Here is a 17,393-nt window from a genome sequence, read left to right as displayed (position 1 = left end):
ATCACTGTCTTCATGTCTCCTGCTGGAAACTAGTTTCTTCCCCAACTTTGCTTTCTCCTCCTGCTCTTCACTGTGGGAAAACATTTACTGAAGGATAAGAAATGTGGTAGAATGGAGAAGATTATGGTGGAAGCAGAGGAAAGGAGGGAAGCCTAAATGTAACATGTGCAAGAGGAGAAAAGAATGTGTGTACCGAGAAATTTCAATATACCTGTGCTGCTTCCATCCATGTATAATGCCACAGTTCATGCCATGACCCTCCAGTTTCTGTTTTTCCAATCTGATAGAAGAACACAAGATACTGAGCTTCATCATTTGAAGGGATTATATCAAGAAGAAAAAAAATCAGTTCAAAAAAGTGAAAAAATAAGAATTAACTTTAGTTGCTGGCCCTACTTGATTTAGGCAAGAAGACTGATGCTGAAGGTACTTGTTGAATTAGATTGGTAGCTTATCCTGCTTTTCCCTCTAAAAAATATCATCTCTAAAAAGACGAGATGTACGGAATTTTATCTGTTCACAAGAACCAGATCGTGTCCTTGGTGTGACACAAAGGAAAAATATAAATCTCTAATTTCACCCATTTCATCAGCACTGAACATAATTCTCAATGAACCATGTTGAGATTTTAAAATGGCAGTTCAGAAAAAAAAAATCAAAACCCAGCATGCCCATTAGCTAAGAAAACTGAGGAATTACCTTCTGAACTGGATCCAGGTGGTATTTCTGTACTTCACTGGGTGTATAATGGTAACGTCATGCTGACATGAGCTGTACAAAACCATTCACCTTTATTTGCTCTAGTCCAGTTCAAGAAGTTACAAGTCCATAAAGCATCATCTCTGATGATCCAGTCATTTTATCCCCTGTTGTAAGAAAGGGAGGGAGAAGGGGGCTAGAAGGCAAAGAGTCAGATTAGGAGTAATGAGTGCAAACTGGTTTAGCTCTAGAAGTCCCTGGATGGGGAGGGAAGGGAGTGTGTGTGGCAGGGAGTGATGGTTATCTGTAATAGCAGATTACAGTAGTGAGGAAGAAATGACCTTGCTTTGGTGGTTTTGTATCAACTGCAGCATTAGCACAGCTGCGAGGGATTGGGGCTGTAGCTTTGGAGAGAAGACGTGAATCTTCATGTGTGAGCTTTACTGGCTATGCTTTAAAGTTATAAATCTGATGTCTTGGCAATCTCTAACCAAATCTTTAACCTTGATGAGTAACCAGTTTTCTTCAATAGAACGAACAGATAAGAGACAATCTGGTCTAGGAAAGTTGTCTTCATAAGTGATGAACAGGGTTTTGTTATGTGGGGTTTGCTTCAGTAGTTAGTGAAGGGCTTAAATGCGCTGGTCATAAAGCAGTCTTGTGGAGTTGTGTGTCAACAGCACTTTGCCTTCTGGATAAAGAAATCTATTTTAGATAAAGAAATCGAACTGCAACAGAAATGTGCTGAGTAATCTGCTTATAGTCCCACTGCTTTGCAGCTCCTCAAAGGAACATGTGCTGCAGGAGCACATGTTTTGTGTGAACAGATGCCTGCTGGGTCCTCCCTTATGGCAAGACAGGCACTGAAGGGCTTTGCTTTCTTCAGTGCTTCCCAGGCCTGGTACACTCGTTCAGGAAGAAAACTAAACCCCTTCCTTCATGCCAATGGGTGGGACAATAGGAAAGAATAATAACTTCCTCTGTGAGTCTTTGACTTTACATCCACGTCTCTTGGAAGACAAAAATTATGAGTTAAGGATAAGCATGAGCTTTGTTTTCATCCACCCTGAATTTTGAACACACTGTCAGCCTTTCTCATCAGCATGTTTTGAAATGGTTTTAGTTTGCATTATCTTTAGACATCCATTTTCTCTCTTCTACTTGATGTAGGACATCTGTCACTGTTCATTTCACTAAAGGTTCCCTGCTTCTAATCTGATATTTCGTCTTGCCCCCATGCATTTCTGCACTGGTAGTTAATAGTCTGCATTATAATGTGAAAAGGTTGTTACTTATTTAAGATGTATACGGGGAAATGCACGGTGAAGTGAGACTACTTGAAGTATTCATCTATGAGAAAAAATGAATTCTTTAAAGCATCACTTTGTTCCGTGAATGTCAGTAGCTGTTCCCCTGCTACGTCCAATTTGAGCTTTGCAACTATTCAAGTATTTCCAGTTTTAACTCCACCAAGGAGTGGTGATTAGAAATCAGCTTGGTTTTAAGATTACTGAGGTGACTGTTTGACTAAGATGACAGTTTAGATTTGTTTCCTTCTACCTAGTCACAGGATGCAAGATATAGGTTACTGTGTAACTGGTTTATGACTTATCCTTGATATTAGCACCTCTTGAAAAACTCTTTGTGCAGCTGCAACAGATGGTCAGGATAAGAGCTGAAGGAGATGGATCAGAGTGGAAGGCATCAAAGTGGGCACAGACTGTGCTTGTGCTAGGATGAGATACCAGAATATAAATATGACTTGAGCCTAGCATTAAAATAACTTTTGCTGATTTCTTTTTTCCAGTGTATCAAATCAACATGTACATACTATCTGAATAATATGAAGTGATAACCTGACTTAAGTTTATGTATGGATATTTTAAGAAGCTACGGAGGTATTGCTAAAATAAAATTTGCGTGTTAATGCTTAGTGTATTCATTTTTCTTCCAGTAAATTGATGAGATAAAAGATATTATTCCCATCTCACAGTCAGTAGGAGAAAGAGAAGAAGAAATTACTTGCTATATGTTGGCCTATGAATTGCTGGTGGAATTTGGTACTGGGACTTGCAGTGTTAGTAGATTCAGTCCTATAGTAACACTGTTAAGTGCCATAAAAACCAACTGGAGAAATTAATCTTTTGTCATAATAGGTGTTCCTGTAACTCCTGTAACTGGTGGGATCTAGAACCATCCCTTCTTTGACTGGCTAATTGAAATCTACCCCACGTTGTAAGGCCCAGGGAGACACCACTGAGCCAGCAGTGGTTTGGACAAGACAAGAGGATGAGATCTTTCTGTTGATCTGAAATTTGAATTGTGCCATACAGCACAGGAACCCCAGCCATGACTCTCAAAATTGACTTAATAAAGCATTTAATAAAGCATTTAATAAAGAATGAATAAGTGGAGGATATTCAAGCTCTTGTTCCTATCAGGAGAATCCTTTTCTCTGTGAGGCATATTGATGAAGTTATGTGGAGAAGCCTGTATTCCTCTTTCACAAATTCACTCCATAAGAGTTCAGGAGATACATGAAAGACTCAGAGGTCTCTCCTTGCTTTCCCTTACTTTCTCTCTTCATCCTTCAGGATAGAATAGGCTTGTCTTGGTATGCACCTGGCTGTCTTAGGCTTTAATCTGTTCAGAAGCCAGGCTCAGGAAAGGACTTGCTTTCTCCTTAACTACTTGGTGGATAATTGCCAACTGATAACTGTGTGAGATGTCACTCATGTTTGTAAAGAGCTGGCTAATACTGAAGTATTTTTTCAGTCAGCAGGAGTCAGGGTTGATAGGATTAATGACGCTGCATCCTATTTAGCACCTCTTTTTTTTTTTTTTTTTTAAGGCTACACAGCTTAGATAAATTAGAAGCAGAGTTTGTAGCCGTGTTCACATTAGAAGCTTTGTGTGGTTCTTGTGGAGTTCCTTGAAAATTAATTATAATGACAGATACTATAGGTGACCCTCGATACATAGAATCTGAAATCTTTGTTTCAACAGCAGCACTGCACAACGTGGGTGTTAGCTTTGTGCATTCAAGTATGAAAATATGTGGTGGCTTAAGAATTTTCTTCCCAAATATTCCTGAACTTGACCAGTGTTAATGATGCTATTAGGACCAGTGAATTAGTCTATTGTATTGGTTCTAGCTATTCAGGAAGCGTGATTAGCAATCCCACAAGCAGCGTAAAAAGTGGAATACCTTCTGGTTTTGAAGCTGCAGATTGTTTATTAATTGAGGAAGGAATAACAGCGATGGGACCATAGGAAAAAGAAGTATTGTAACAATATCTGTGAAGTATAACTAACGTAACTGTACTAATTTTACTTGCTTGTTTTTGATCATACCCGCAGTTCAAAACTTCACTTGTTTTTTTCTGTTAGGCAATAAGATCCCTCATTTGTTTAGGCTTCATTTATAATGGATATTGCAGTAAAGGCACAAGTTTATCATGCATGTAATGAACTGATTTTATTTTAACAGCTTTTTCAGGTTGATATAAAATGGGAAACTAAAGCAATTATTCTGTCTGTCTAAACCTGGTTAAACCTTGGTCGAATGAAAGTGGGAACTCTGTTGCATAAATTTCAGGTGCTTTTTGTTGGTATTACAAAGAGAATGGAAGAGGCAAAGATCTTTTATTGCAAACTTGTTTTGCACTGTGGAGGAGGGCAGGGGTGTATGTGGAAACGTTATGTTTGGGTTTACAGTGCTTGCATTATTTATACAGTATTCAAGGGGGATAGGCTTACAACCCTTCTGGCTGATACATGGTATTATTGTAAGATCAGAAATTAAAAATGGCAAGTTAATGTCTTCTTGCCTTTTACTACTGAACCTTTAATAACGCAAGTAGGTAATTCTTGGATTTTTTTTGATGGATTTGTGGACCTTAGAGGGAAAATGTACTCAAAGTTGGCAGTATTCTCAGTGATAAAGTAACTGCAATAAATATTAATAAACATGGGAAAGCTGTCGCCTCTTTCCAACGTTAGTTGTTCTTTGCTTTGTCACCTCCTGTATCTGTATATAAAGGTGTTTACTATGGTACTTTATGTTTTTCTAATTGTTTGCTTTTCTCTTGTTTCAGAACAGAGAGCTCCAGATTATGAGAAAACTGGATCATTGTAACATTGTCCGATTGCGCTATTTCTTCTACTCTAGTGGAGAGAAGGTAAGAATGAAAAACAAAGCAATACCTTCTGGTAACCATCTAGGGTATAAGTGAACTGTTTGAATTTCTAGAGACGAGTGTGAAGACAATGGACATGATAACACAGAGCAAATGAGTGGTGTCTCAACAGGTCAAACTGGAGCAGATGTGTTTCAGTTATGGAAGTGTGTGGTCCATAAGGAGTAGAGTTATTAATATAACACAACAGTAGTGCAGCAGATTTGGATATGCAGTTTAGATTTAAAGCATTTATTTGACTTTTCACAGACCCAGCCCTTGTATGCTCCTGTTCTCCTTCCTTGTGCATCTGTTCCACATACAGGTTGAGTTTCAAAGCCCAGAGGAAAGAATAATGTATGATCCTGTGATTGTACCATTTGTCAGAATGCTTATGCTCCAGAAGAAGGAGCAACTACCTGGATTTAATAATCTCAAGAAATAGACACTGCCATTTGTTTTCCGTCCAAGTTTAAACATTCCTTGGGGTTTTTAAGAAGGGGTTACAAGGTTTAGTTTCAATGTGAAATTATAACACATTCCTTGTCTAAGTATGTATCAACATTTTATGAATCATAGGATAATTCAGGATGAAATGGACTTCAAGATGGCATCTGATCTATCCTTAAGCATAAGGCAGGATCATCCATGGAGTAAAAAAAAAAAGTCTTTCTGTCCCTCATGGGAGTTAATGCAAGCTGTGAGGTGGGGAAATGAGCTAGATGACCTTCTGAACTTCCCCTAATCTTTCTATATATTGTTATAAATACGTATGTAATTTTTTATATAATCTATATAAATGCTACCATTTTTTAATTTTTTAAAGCAGATTACATTCTTAGTTGTCTTAAGATGCTAGTGCACATACACTGTCCACAATGCTGCAAAGGGCTGAGAGCTGATAGCTACTGACAGGCTATTAACTGCAGGTTAAAAAAGTGGGTCAGCATAATGGGAGAGGCAACCCACCCACTTCATGGTGTTGGAGCCAGAAAAGGAGCTGATATCTCCAGGATAAGTTGCTGGTGACAGGTCGCTGCAGTCTTGTGCAGGGCACAGAAAGATAATTGGAAGACCTCTGCTGTTACCTCTCTGAGGAGTGGTTTGAGGGGGGATCTGGCCCTGTGCCTCATCTGTGCCTATGGAAAGCTTGCAAAACCTCTTCACAGGATTTGAGAAATATGGTTTAGATTTTTTCATTATTTTTTTGATCAATTCTTCCCCTTCCTTACATGCCCTTGCCTGGTGATAGCAAGCATTTTCAGTGTTGTATGGCTGTGGCTGTTTTGCTGGTAGTTTTTTAGACTGTATTTTGTTCATAACTAGAAATTCCTCAAGCAGCATGAGAAATTCCTCCTTCAAACAGTGGAAGCATTAAAACAGCTCAGAACATTGTCCCAGTAGTCTTTGTGTAACAGTAGCTTGAGAAAAATTGTTTTGGAAATCTTTGACTTGATGTTGAGCTTGAGACTGGATTTACCATTCTGCAAAACATAAACGAGGCTGATTCTTGGCAGCACTAGTTTTGCTTTTAAAAATGCAGTCTGTATCCGTGGCCAGTGAATCTTAATACTTCAGTGAGAAGTTTTTCTTTCATGTTGCTTTCTTCTCTTCTCTCTTGATGCCTTTGAGATTTCCACTGCTACCTTGTTGCAAAATGGGACAAACGTGAACCAGTCCCTGGGGCCAGTGCACACCCAGCAGAACGTCAGCAGTGTAATGTTGCAGTTCAGGTTGAGAGGTCTCTTGCAGTTCAATACAAAAAGATGCATAATTGGCTTGCAGGTATTGCCATGTAGGTGGCAGCATGTGAAGATAACTCAGCAATGGCATGCATGACAACTGCCCTTTCTTGCAGCTCTCAGGAAACGCCTGCAGAAGAAGCTGTAGGAAACACAAGCTGAGTGTTAGCACAGCAACTTGCCAGTGCTTCTCCTGTGTGGGCTACAAGGCCTTAACAGGTTACCATTCTGGTGGCAGACTGGTACTCCAGGAGGAGGAGAGGGCTGGAGTTTGCTGTTTGGAAAAAGCTCTAAGCAGCAGCAAGTTGGTGTTCTGAAGCTCATCTGGGAAGGAAGAATAACATATCTTATCATGTTTTTGTCAGTTTGGGAAGCAGTAATATCTTTTCCTTCGTATTACCCTCATAGTCAAACTGGCCCTTTAAGGATTAGAGAAGAGAGAAGAGTGTCCCACCTGGTAACCAGGAAGGGCATGTAGGGAGCAGTTGCTCCCTACAACTAGATAATAGGTACCCAGAACTTTATATAAACTGATTATTGAAGCCAAGTCCAATGAGAAGAGTAATGTAAAAATCCAGGGAATGTATAGCAGAAAATGCAGCAGCATAGTGGTGACTGGGGCTTGCAATTGTTGTCTGTCTTCATGAAGAACTTGACAATTGTCTGCCTTAATCCATGTTTGTGCTAATTAACTCAAGTCTAGCAGTGAGTGCAAAATCTCAGAAGTAACTATTATACTGCTGATCTCTTTAATGAAATTTTGATACTTATATATCAAAACATTCTCTTGCATAAAGGTTTTCGTACTACTGTGATTACTCCACCTGTTGCTTAGACTTCTGCCTTTTTCCCTAGTGCTTGACACTGGAATCTCCAAGCCCAGAGACTTTTCTTTCTTTGTTTTTTGGCCAGTATCTGAGAAGCTTAAATCTGGTCTTGATTTAGAGATCCCTCAAAGGATTTCTCCAAATCCAGTCAGATTCAAAGAGACTGGCACTCTTTCAAAGCCATGTGCCTAACAGTCATTTTTGTTCGTTTTAATCACTAGGTATTATTAGACACTGGGCAACCTTAAAACTGGCTTTGTTCTAGCAAAACAGGGGGTTTCATTCCTGATCAGAAAACTGGAAAAGTATCAAGTAGAAAACTAATTCTAAAAAACACTTGCTAGTCAGACCATTCCTTAGCTGCATCAAAGTTGTACACCTAGTTTGTAGGAATTTGGAGCTCTCCATTAGCTGTTTCTGGTGGCTCTCTGTGGAATTGGTTGAAGTGTTTGAGCTCCTTAACTTTTTTTTTCCCTTTATGATGAACTGTCCTTTTTATGTCTCCCATTTGCTTAAACTTCTTTCCTGCTTTTGCCAAATGCCATCAAATCAAGCCTTAGGAGCATGGAAATCTTGTATTAAACATGGCTCTGACTGATTTCTTCTCCTTTGTTTTCTGTTACTGGGTGGCTCCCTCTTGTCTGACCATCTTTGAATTTGTATTGCCTTTATATAGGTATATCCCATGTGTGTGTGTATATATTCAGTTAAATGCATGCACAAAGATATATTTATACCTTTGTGTGTATATATAGACATAAAAAGTTGTTCTGAGAACTGACTGTGTATTAATCATGTTTGACTAATAATTTCTAGTTTAGAAGAGCTCAGAGAAAGCACATAATATATATTCATATGACAGCTGACAGCCTTGGCATTCAAGTTGCTTCTGTAAACTATTTCCTTCTCAATTCTTTGGAGGTTTACGGATGTTTGTCACACCTGTTGGATAACCCAGTTTTTTCAAAAGCCTTTTCCTTAATGAATTTGCCAGAGTAGATTCTAATTTCTTTTTTTTTGTTGTTTTTTTTCTGAGGCTGTATGAGATATCTGGCAGAAGGCACTGTCTTTCATACCTGTAATGTGCTTTTTGTTAGTTCAGAACACGTAATAACACCTGGTGGAATGAACCAGAGGCGAGGAAGAACAACCAATTAGTGGGTTGAGTTGTTGTATGAAAGATTCTCCTGGTGGAAGTAGTCACAAGTCTTTTCCATGCTGAATTTCTGTGATTTGTAGTTTTCTAGGTAATTCTTGGAGAAAATGGGCAGGATTTTAGGGCTGACCAGCTCTGCTCTTTGATATTGGTTTTGGTATTATGCCTTAGGGTAGGGTCTTGAACAAGATGCTTGGTTTGCCTGCCAACTTGCCACTGGGACATCAGACTGTATTAGGAAGGCATATATTTCTTGGATGATTTTTGCTAAATTTCCTTAATTTCAGGGACTGACTTGCATTTAGCATGATACAAAATGTAAGTGCTGATGTCCTGAAGCAGGAGGAGATGGTCTTGCTGCCTGTCCTTTTTAGCCTAATTCTTCTCAGAACCTTTTGAACCATGCTCCAAGGTAGGGCAGATGTGAACATAGTGAATGATTCCTCTGGCTCCTTTGCTAAGAGTATTCCCTGATGTTTTATAGACTGACCTAACTTCTTAAATCAGTGGCTGTCGAGTAAAATTATTCAGCTGTGTAAAACCTGAAATGAGTTTTCAATTCCCATTTTTTTCCCCTCTCTATTTCTGGTTTAGATCTTTGTGGTATTTCATAACTGTCACGTTTTCTTGTGTGGATATTTTTGAGTGCTTAATAAGACTGATTGATCCATATCCGTGCCCAAAAGAGGATGAGAAGTTACTGGAGGGATTTATTTCTGCATCAGATCGTATAAAAGTAAAGTAAATAAAGTTTTTGTTGAGTAATTGCATCTGTGGTTATGTAACTTTTGTTTTTCCTCATTAAGGTGGCAGAATTCAGAGGAGTCAAGTAAAGCATATATGGAAGCACAGAGTGATCACAAATAGACAATATGCTGACTCTTTTTTGGAGGCTGAGCTGGCCCTTCTGCATGCTTTAATTGATGTCTAGTCTTATGTAGCCTTAGCTATAAGGGCATGTAGCCAAAAGTCCATGAAGACTCAGGATGGAAATTTACTCCCCTAGACTTAGGCTGAAGTTTAAAATAAACATACAGGAGATACACACTGAGCTGCATCTGTAAGCTACTGTGCACTATCTCATGTGTGCTCTGGCATCAGTGTTTTAAACTGCAGTGAAGAAGTTTGAAAGAAGGGAGCAACTGTCTGATTTGCAAGTTTTTGGTGTTTCTCTAGGTTCATATCCCTGTTAGAAAAAGACATATCCTCCACCTTCAAAGAGGCAGGAACGTCATCGTTCTTTCTTGCAGGAGTGTTCATGTAAGGGCCATCCATTCTTGTTCCCTGTTAAAATCAGAACAATTTGGTTTCTTAACTGAACTTAAAAAAAAAAAAAGTTACTGTATAGAAAGTTCAATTAACAGAGCTTTGAGCCCAATTTTGCATTACCAGAGCTTGTGTGAATGTTTTGCACCAGGCTAGTAATGTGCTGAAGGGCCATCCCTAGAGATGAATTTAGTCACTACCATTCATTCAATCCTTGGCAGATCTGCTGTGCTGTCAACAAAGGAGCAATTAATGCCAATTATGAGGAGTTTTGTGATGTTGGTATCTCTGTAGTCCTTGCCTGAGGCCTGCCAAGCTCATTTCAAAAAGGGCACCAGTCAGCAGATAATGATTTATCAGTTACTGCTGTTAGGGCTCACAACATGCTGGGAATTTCCTTAGTTGTAGTTATGATCAGTCTCTGGTTTTGAGTAGGTTGTGGTTTTAGAAATAGCAGTTTTGTCTGCCTCTGGTAGGTCTGTGCAAGAGCAGAGTAGGCAGCAGATCCTCAGAGTGGTAGGTGCATGGAAATAGGAAGCTCTGTGATTTCTCTCTAGACCAGTGAGCCATCCAGTACATCTGACTGGTCGCTTTCTGTTCTCAAGTCATTCCTCTATCAGCTCTAGCTATTGCTCTCATCTTCCCATGTTGGATGGCCATCAGGAAAGCAGTTTGTATTGCTTATCCTGAGGCAGGCATATAGTTAGAACCATTATTGTGTAATGTCTTGCCTAGTTTGGATATATCCTGATTCAAAAATTCCTACTCACTCTGGAAGGTAGCGAACAGGCAGGAAAACAGTGCATGTCCAAACACTGCTTTTTGTTTTCATGGCAAGGTATGCAGGACATCCAGTGATCCCAAAATCATTGTCAATTTTCATCTTCCAACAGACTTATTGCCAGTTTATGGCAGAGTCTCTGCTTGAGAACTGTGGTTCAAATATCCACAATCACCTGTGTCAAAGATGATAAATCAGTCCCACCTTTTAGATGTTGGTTGGATGTTTCCGACTTCATAGAAATTATTTCTCCTTGAAAGTATAGCTATAAGCTTAAGGACTTTATAGGGCATAAAATAAACAAAAATCATAAGGGATTCCCAAATTCTTTCAATGTGTGACCTTTTCCTTTACAGTAGCCTCTCTTTAGAGGGGAAAAAATAGGACAGAAAATGTCTTAGTGCATCATCTAAGAACCTGGACTCTTTCAGTGATCAAAAGTAGACAATGTTAACTAGTTGTCTTTGAACAAGACCTGGGAAAGTTCTTTAAATATGAATTATATTTGGAGGGTTGACTTCTGGCCTTATGCTGCCATGACAACTGACCAGGCTGGCAATTCCTACATAACATGACTGTGCTATGCTGAGGAGTAATGAGCATTACAGAACAGTTTAGTAAGTTTTGATATGGAGGTATAGGAACAGAAGTCTTGGGACAGATCTTAGTTCTCCAACTCAGTCATGGACATTGAGGGATTAGGAAAGGAAATACTTTGCCCAACATTTGTAGTACTAGTAGAAAATATCGGTATCTTTCTGAACACTGTAGTTGAGTCTTCAACTGCTCTTACCTCCCTGGATTTATCTGTGTGAAACTGCAACTGTATCTCTAGGCATACAGTCCCTGTATTTTGGCGACAGCTTCAGCTCTGTTTTGAAATAGATGTGGTTGTAAACTGCAAGTAAAACCAGGCACACGTGGCCACTGGATGTCACCATTCCTTTATACAAATAAGGTCAGCTAGCACATGTTTTGCATTTTCAAATTTTTCTAGTTATCATGGCTACTGGGTAGTTACAGTATGAAGGCTGCAAATTTTTGCTTTGTCTTTGAATGCGTGTCCAAAGTCTTTGTATTTTTAACTTACAGTGTCAGTCTTCAAGATAAGGGAAGGAGGGTGGGTTTCTCATGGTGCTTGATAAGGGAGTGTGAAGTGTGTGGTGGTTGTAGCTTTAAGAAAAAGTAAAATAGCCCTTTTTTGAATCCAGGACAAAAACTGTGTGACTTTGAACCTCCTGTGTTGTCTAAATCTAGATGCCTAAGTCAGGGTGAAGGGCATATTTTACCTCATGCTGACACTTTGGTGTTTAAATAATGCGCTCTCAAAAAAGGCATAGTCCATGTGAAATGCTAAAAGGCATTTTCTTGCATTCCAGCTTAAAGGTAAATCCTTCAAGTTCTTTTTGGCAGAACCCTTGTGTAGCTGCCATCCTGTCAGTAAGAGCTCTGTGTGCAGTACCTACCTCTGAAACATCGTTGGTGGGGTGCTGTCCTATGGTAAAGAAAACACGATCCCCTTTAGTGAACTGACTGGCTTGTTTACTTCATATAGCCCCAATACTGATGCCTTGGGACAATTTTAATAATGAGAAGCGCATCTTTGAGGCATATTACTTAATTTTAAGCTAATCGCTTGTCTGTGTGCTTTTAGCTTGAATAGGCAAGTAAAGGGAGTTTTTTCAGACTGCAATTAATTCCACATTTATTTCTCCAAATGCAAAGTTAGTTAGAGTCCTGTTTATCTTCTCTCAGTTGCACTCATACAGGTGGTCATGTGGAGTCCATCTAAAAACTAGCAAAAACCTGCCCACAAACCACACCAGAATCACCACACTGTTACTGATCTGCCAGGAGATGAAAACTGAAATGAGCATGTTCATCACTTTTTCCAAATGCTGACCAGTAAATTTAGTCACCCTAGAAGAAAGAACACCCAGAATAATTTTTTAACCTTTTTATCCCATTACTTGATGCTCAGAGAAATTTTCTTTAGATTCCAGGTAGGCCTTGACAGTTCAAGAGTAGTTCTAACATCTTACTAGATGCTGACATATTCTTAAGAGTATGATTTTGCCTTTTGCTGTCAGGCTGGTGTTTGGCACATGTGACCTCCCTGGCTTCTCTGGTCAGGTTGGTAGTTGGGCTGTGACTAACTAATGTTGATTGGGGCTTTATGCGCACACATTGTAAATATAGTGTGTGTCTAATACATGAATAAAAGCTAACAAAAGCTTTTAGAAAGCACTTAATATCAATGTGGGGTTTGTTCAAGTAGGGGATGATCATAGAGAAGGAATATTTGAACTTTCCCTGCAAGGAACAATGCAGAAAAGTGAATCTTTGAATTCAATTGCTTTTGATTTATTTTAATTCAATAGCTTTTTCTTTATATTGGCCTCAGTTAAGCACAACTGGATGGTGCTTAAGACAGGTTACTTGTGTGGGCTGAAAGACAGATTTTTAAAGTGGAGTTTGAGACCTCCATGCATCCTTTCCTGTATCAGTAAGGCAATGTTTTCAATTTCACTCAGTCCTCAGCCTCATTATGTGTAATGCTCATGTACTACAGTAGTTGTTCTTTCATCCTGTTTTGTCTTCAGTTTCTGGCACAAGAAATAAAATCAGGTTGCTAGAATGTTTTAGTTCTTCTGTACTAGTCTTTCTCATACCTCTTACTATGGCATAGGTTGTATTAGTATTTTCTTGTATGAAATATTTCCCATCAAAGTGAAGTGGTGCCTGAATTGTAGGTTCTTGAGAGGCACAGAGCAGTTTGATGGCAAAGCAGTGGTTATTTTGCTGTGGTTCGTTTTGGAGCAGTGTTTGTCAACTGAGGATTTATCTGCCAAGTGACAGAAAGCAACTTCTAACATTTGGTGCAATTACTGGTACATGAGGTGATTTGCTGAAGTCAAAATCCTAATGAAATACATTGATTCTGCATTTCAGGATCTGACTTTCTGTCCTCCCCCTTTTTTATTTTAAAGAGTACATGGTCATAATCTTAGCAGCAAGTACAGGAGAACATGGATGGACATAAACATTTGACCTGCTGATGAAAGCTAATAATATTCAATCCCAAGATCTGTAAGGAGAAGTGAGTTATTTAATGACATCTTGTGTTTGCTTTCTGTAACTTATATGCTGCAGTCTCCTCTGGGCTTCTCTGTTGTCTGTAAGTTGTTTCAGAGATACTTGTGGCAGTCAGGTTACCTTGGTTTGTTCCCAGACCAGTTCTGAAACAGCAGTATGGAAACAAGTCACTTGTGGAATATGTGGTAAGGTTTCCTGTAATGGAAAGATAAGCATTTATCCTCCCAGTTGATCCTTGAGCAGTTGCCCTCATTTGGCAAGCTCTTTTAGCTAACCCTGTTTCCTGTTGCAATACATCTGGGTCACTGGAAAAATATGTGTTTAGGAGGAATGCATGAGGTAGGCAAACCAGGTTACATCACCCTCAGGGTTTGTCAGGCCATGACTGCTTCTTAGCTTGTCCTGAATCTTATTCGGGGAAATCCAGGTAACTCGGATGTTACTTTCATCCAGTTCATGTTCAAAGAGAAGGATGAGAGGTCGTGAAAACTCTTTTCTTTGTGTTTATGAACCCAGTGCTTGGTAACACCAGGAGGATGTTGGTCAAAGCACTTGCATCATTTTTAACTTGTTTAATTCATAAAGAGAACAACTGAAATCAGTTACATATGGTAGGAGTGGAATATGCAGTTACTTACATAGCCAACAACATAAGCCTTACCTTTATAGAATCATAGAATCAACTGGATTGGAAAAGACCTCCGAGATAATCAAGTCCAACCCTTGATCCAACACTGCTGTGGTTACTAGACCATGGCACTAAGTACCACATCCAGTCTCATCTTAAAAAGCTCCAGGAAGGGTGAATCCACCACCTCCCTGGGCAACCCATTCCAATGTCTGATTACTCTCTCCATAAAAAATTTCTTCTTTATATCCAACCTAAACTTCCCCGGCAGAGCTTAAGATTGTGCTCTCTTGTCCTACTGCTGGTTGCCTGGGAGAAGAGACCGACGTCCATCTGGCTACAACCTCCTTTCAGGGAGATGTAGAGAGTGATGAGGTCTCCCCTGAGCCTTCTCTTCTCCAGGCTAAACAACCCCAGCTCCCTCAGCCTCTCCTCATAGGACTTGTGCTCCAGTCCCTTCACCAGCCTCATTGCTCTTCTCTGGACCTGCTCCAGCACCTCAGTATCCTTCCTGAACTGAGGGACCCAGAACTGGACACAGCACTCGAGGTGTGGCCTGGCCAGCGCTGAGTACAGGGGAAGAATCACTTCCCTGGTCCTGCTGGCCACACTGTTCCTGATACAGGAACATCAGTCTTGCTAGTTGGTGAGGGAAAGGTATTCGTGTGCCTTTGTGCTTTGGGGAATAATGTGTGATAGACAGGATACTCAGGAGCATTACCATGCAAAACCCATGTTGATTGTTCAGGTACTGTGGGTAGCATCAAAACTCATAAGAAAAGCCTCATCTTTTAAGATTCAGGTGCTCGAGGGTTTTTTGTGCTTCTGTCGTGTCATGTCATGCCATTGAATTTGTCCCATTTCCAACAGAACATAAAAATGGAGGCACAAAACCAAGGCAAAGTTGGTATGAACTAAATAGACTTCTGTAATTGTCAAAACCCACTGTTGTGAAGTTGGGTAGACAGGGTTTACTGATCACATGTTTTATTGCTTTACATGTCTCCTTTTGCTTGTACTACAAGAGGATAATGAAACGACTATAATTTAATTTCTACTCTTTTTTTTTCCTCTCTAATCTCTCATGTAAATCTTTTTGGTACATGAAACATGAATCCTTGGATAAAAGTAATCAACTTCAGTAGCAGAGTACTCGGTGCAGTGACTTGTCACCGATATGATTTTCCCATCTTCTAAGAGGCAAACATTCAGCATATTCATCAGGCTGTATCTACACTGAGTCAAACAGAATCCATATTCATGAAACTCTTTTCTCTCATGGGTTACAGGTTGCCTTACCAGGCATAAGTTAACTTCCATTTTTTAGGACATCTATTTTCTGTATTTTGTACTTAAACATTGAAAGCTCTGACCTAAGAAGACATGGTGGTGGATTTTTATTGGCTTAAAGTGAGAATCATGGAAAGAAGAACTTTCCTTGTTGCAGAAGGGAAAGTGCTGAAACACAAGTATGTTTTTTCTTGCATACATTTGTACCTATGGAGTTCCAGAGCCATCTGGTATTCCGTCTTCACTGCTGGTAGTTGTCCCTCCTTATCCATTTCAAAAAGTTTATTCTCCACCCTGGTATCCAAATGCCTTCATATTGTTTACTCAGTTCCTGGGATGGCACTGGGAGAAGCACCAGCGTAAGACGGGGTTTCAGAGGCTGCTGCTCCTTCTCTATGTTACAGAAGTACCAGAAGACCAGATACAAGTTAGTGGGCCATTGACATTTTCTTAGTGCTGGTGCTATTAGCACTGTCATTTAAGCAATGATATTAAAAAAGAGCATCTTTTTGTAGGGAGGTGTGATGTAGGCAGGGCCTTGCAAGGTGACTTGGTCTATTAGGAGGTATTGGTAAGAGCTATTAAAATCTCCTCAAAATAGAAACCTTTATTGTCAAATAATGGTAAAAACAGATCTTGAATTCTGAGTATTTAACAACACACAAACCCAGCAGTGCTCTGTATATTGTGTATTCAGGGTGAGTATTTCTCTGTGTGTTACCATGTACCATTCCTTTACTCACTGGACACTGCTGCTCTTTGCTGTGGCAGGACAGCAGAGCACTGTGAGAGTAACATGCCTCACTCTGTGCTTGAAGTGACATCTTAAGTCACAGTAGTATTATTAAATCGCTGTAGATAAATGAGTTTTGTTTTTGGATGTTAAGATACATAGCCAGTGGATCTGCTGACAAGGATTCCAGTTGAAGAACTGGGAGTTCCATGCTGTTTCCATCTATGTAAAGTCTCTGTGTATCGTCTTTCACTGTAGAAAGTTCTAGCTGATAATGCAGTGGGTGCAGGAGAGGTTACTTCTGGTTGATTCATCCAGCTTTCAAAAATAATTTTTCAGGTTGATACAGTTAATTATACCCATTCCACAACATTAAATGTATTCACAGTCCTGATAGGATTTGCACAGAAGACTGCATTAAAATATCAGAAGTCTCTTTAAGACCTGTTTTACTACTGAAAATTCTCAGTTCTGCATTGAGGCACTATATGATTATAGTACTTTGTCATTTAAGTTCTCTTTGTTCCTTCTTTCCTTTGCTAATGTATAATAAGGTACTTTATAATGTAACAAAGTACCTTATTGTAAATCTACTTTTGTTGTTTCTGTGTTATGTTCACACGAACCTCTAACCTGATCCTAGATTTTAAAAATTATACTCAAGACTTTGTTTTGCCATGAATAAGTTCATATGCTTAGTTGGAGATAACTGGGACATCAAAATACATGTAAACAGAATAGTTACAAATGTTAACACTGGCTTACTGTCTACAAATGGTTAATTTGTATTATTAATCTCTTAATAGTTGGGAATTCAGTAAGATCAAAGTAACATTTCTAAAAGATGCAGGTTGTTTGAACTTTTTTGATGTGTTGTTGTCGGAGGCTGAGTTTGGGACTTTTCAATTTGCACTTCTTGGGTTTTTTCAGGTAAGGGACTAATGAGTTAATAGGCTACTTTAAATAATGATGCACATGTTGCCTTGAAATACTCTCC

At 39.4% G+C, this 17,393-nt stretch overlaps 1 protein-coding gene across 2 annotated transcripts in view; it reads left to right on the top strand.

The window, feature by feature from the left end:
- The window catches only part of GSK3B (glycogen synthase kinase 3 beta), a 152,639-nt gene that overhangs the window by 77,383 nt on the left and 57,863 nt on the right, over window positions 1-17,393 (top strand). For both annotated transcript variants that reach the window (XM_027653682.1, XM_027653681.1), the window contains exon 3: window positions 4,797-4,880. In XM_027653682.1, coding sequence (XP_027509483.1) covers window positions 4,797-4,880 — 84 coding nt within the window. The remainder of the gene's footprint in view (window positions 1-4,796; window positions 4,881-17,393) is intronic.

Source organism: Corapipo altera, unplaced genomic scaffold, assembly GCF_003945725.1.
Source record: "Corapipo altera isolate COAL_440 unplaced genomic scaffold, ASM394572v1 61, whole genome shotgun sequence".
In the NCBI taxonomy this organism is placed as follows: Eukaryota; Metazoa; Chordata; class Aves; order Passeriformes; family Pipridae; genus Corapipo; species Corapipo altera.
This window is presented reverse-complemented; position numbering and strand designations above follow the sequence as displayed.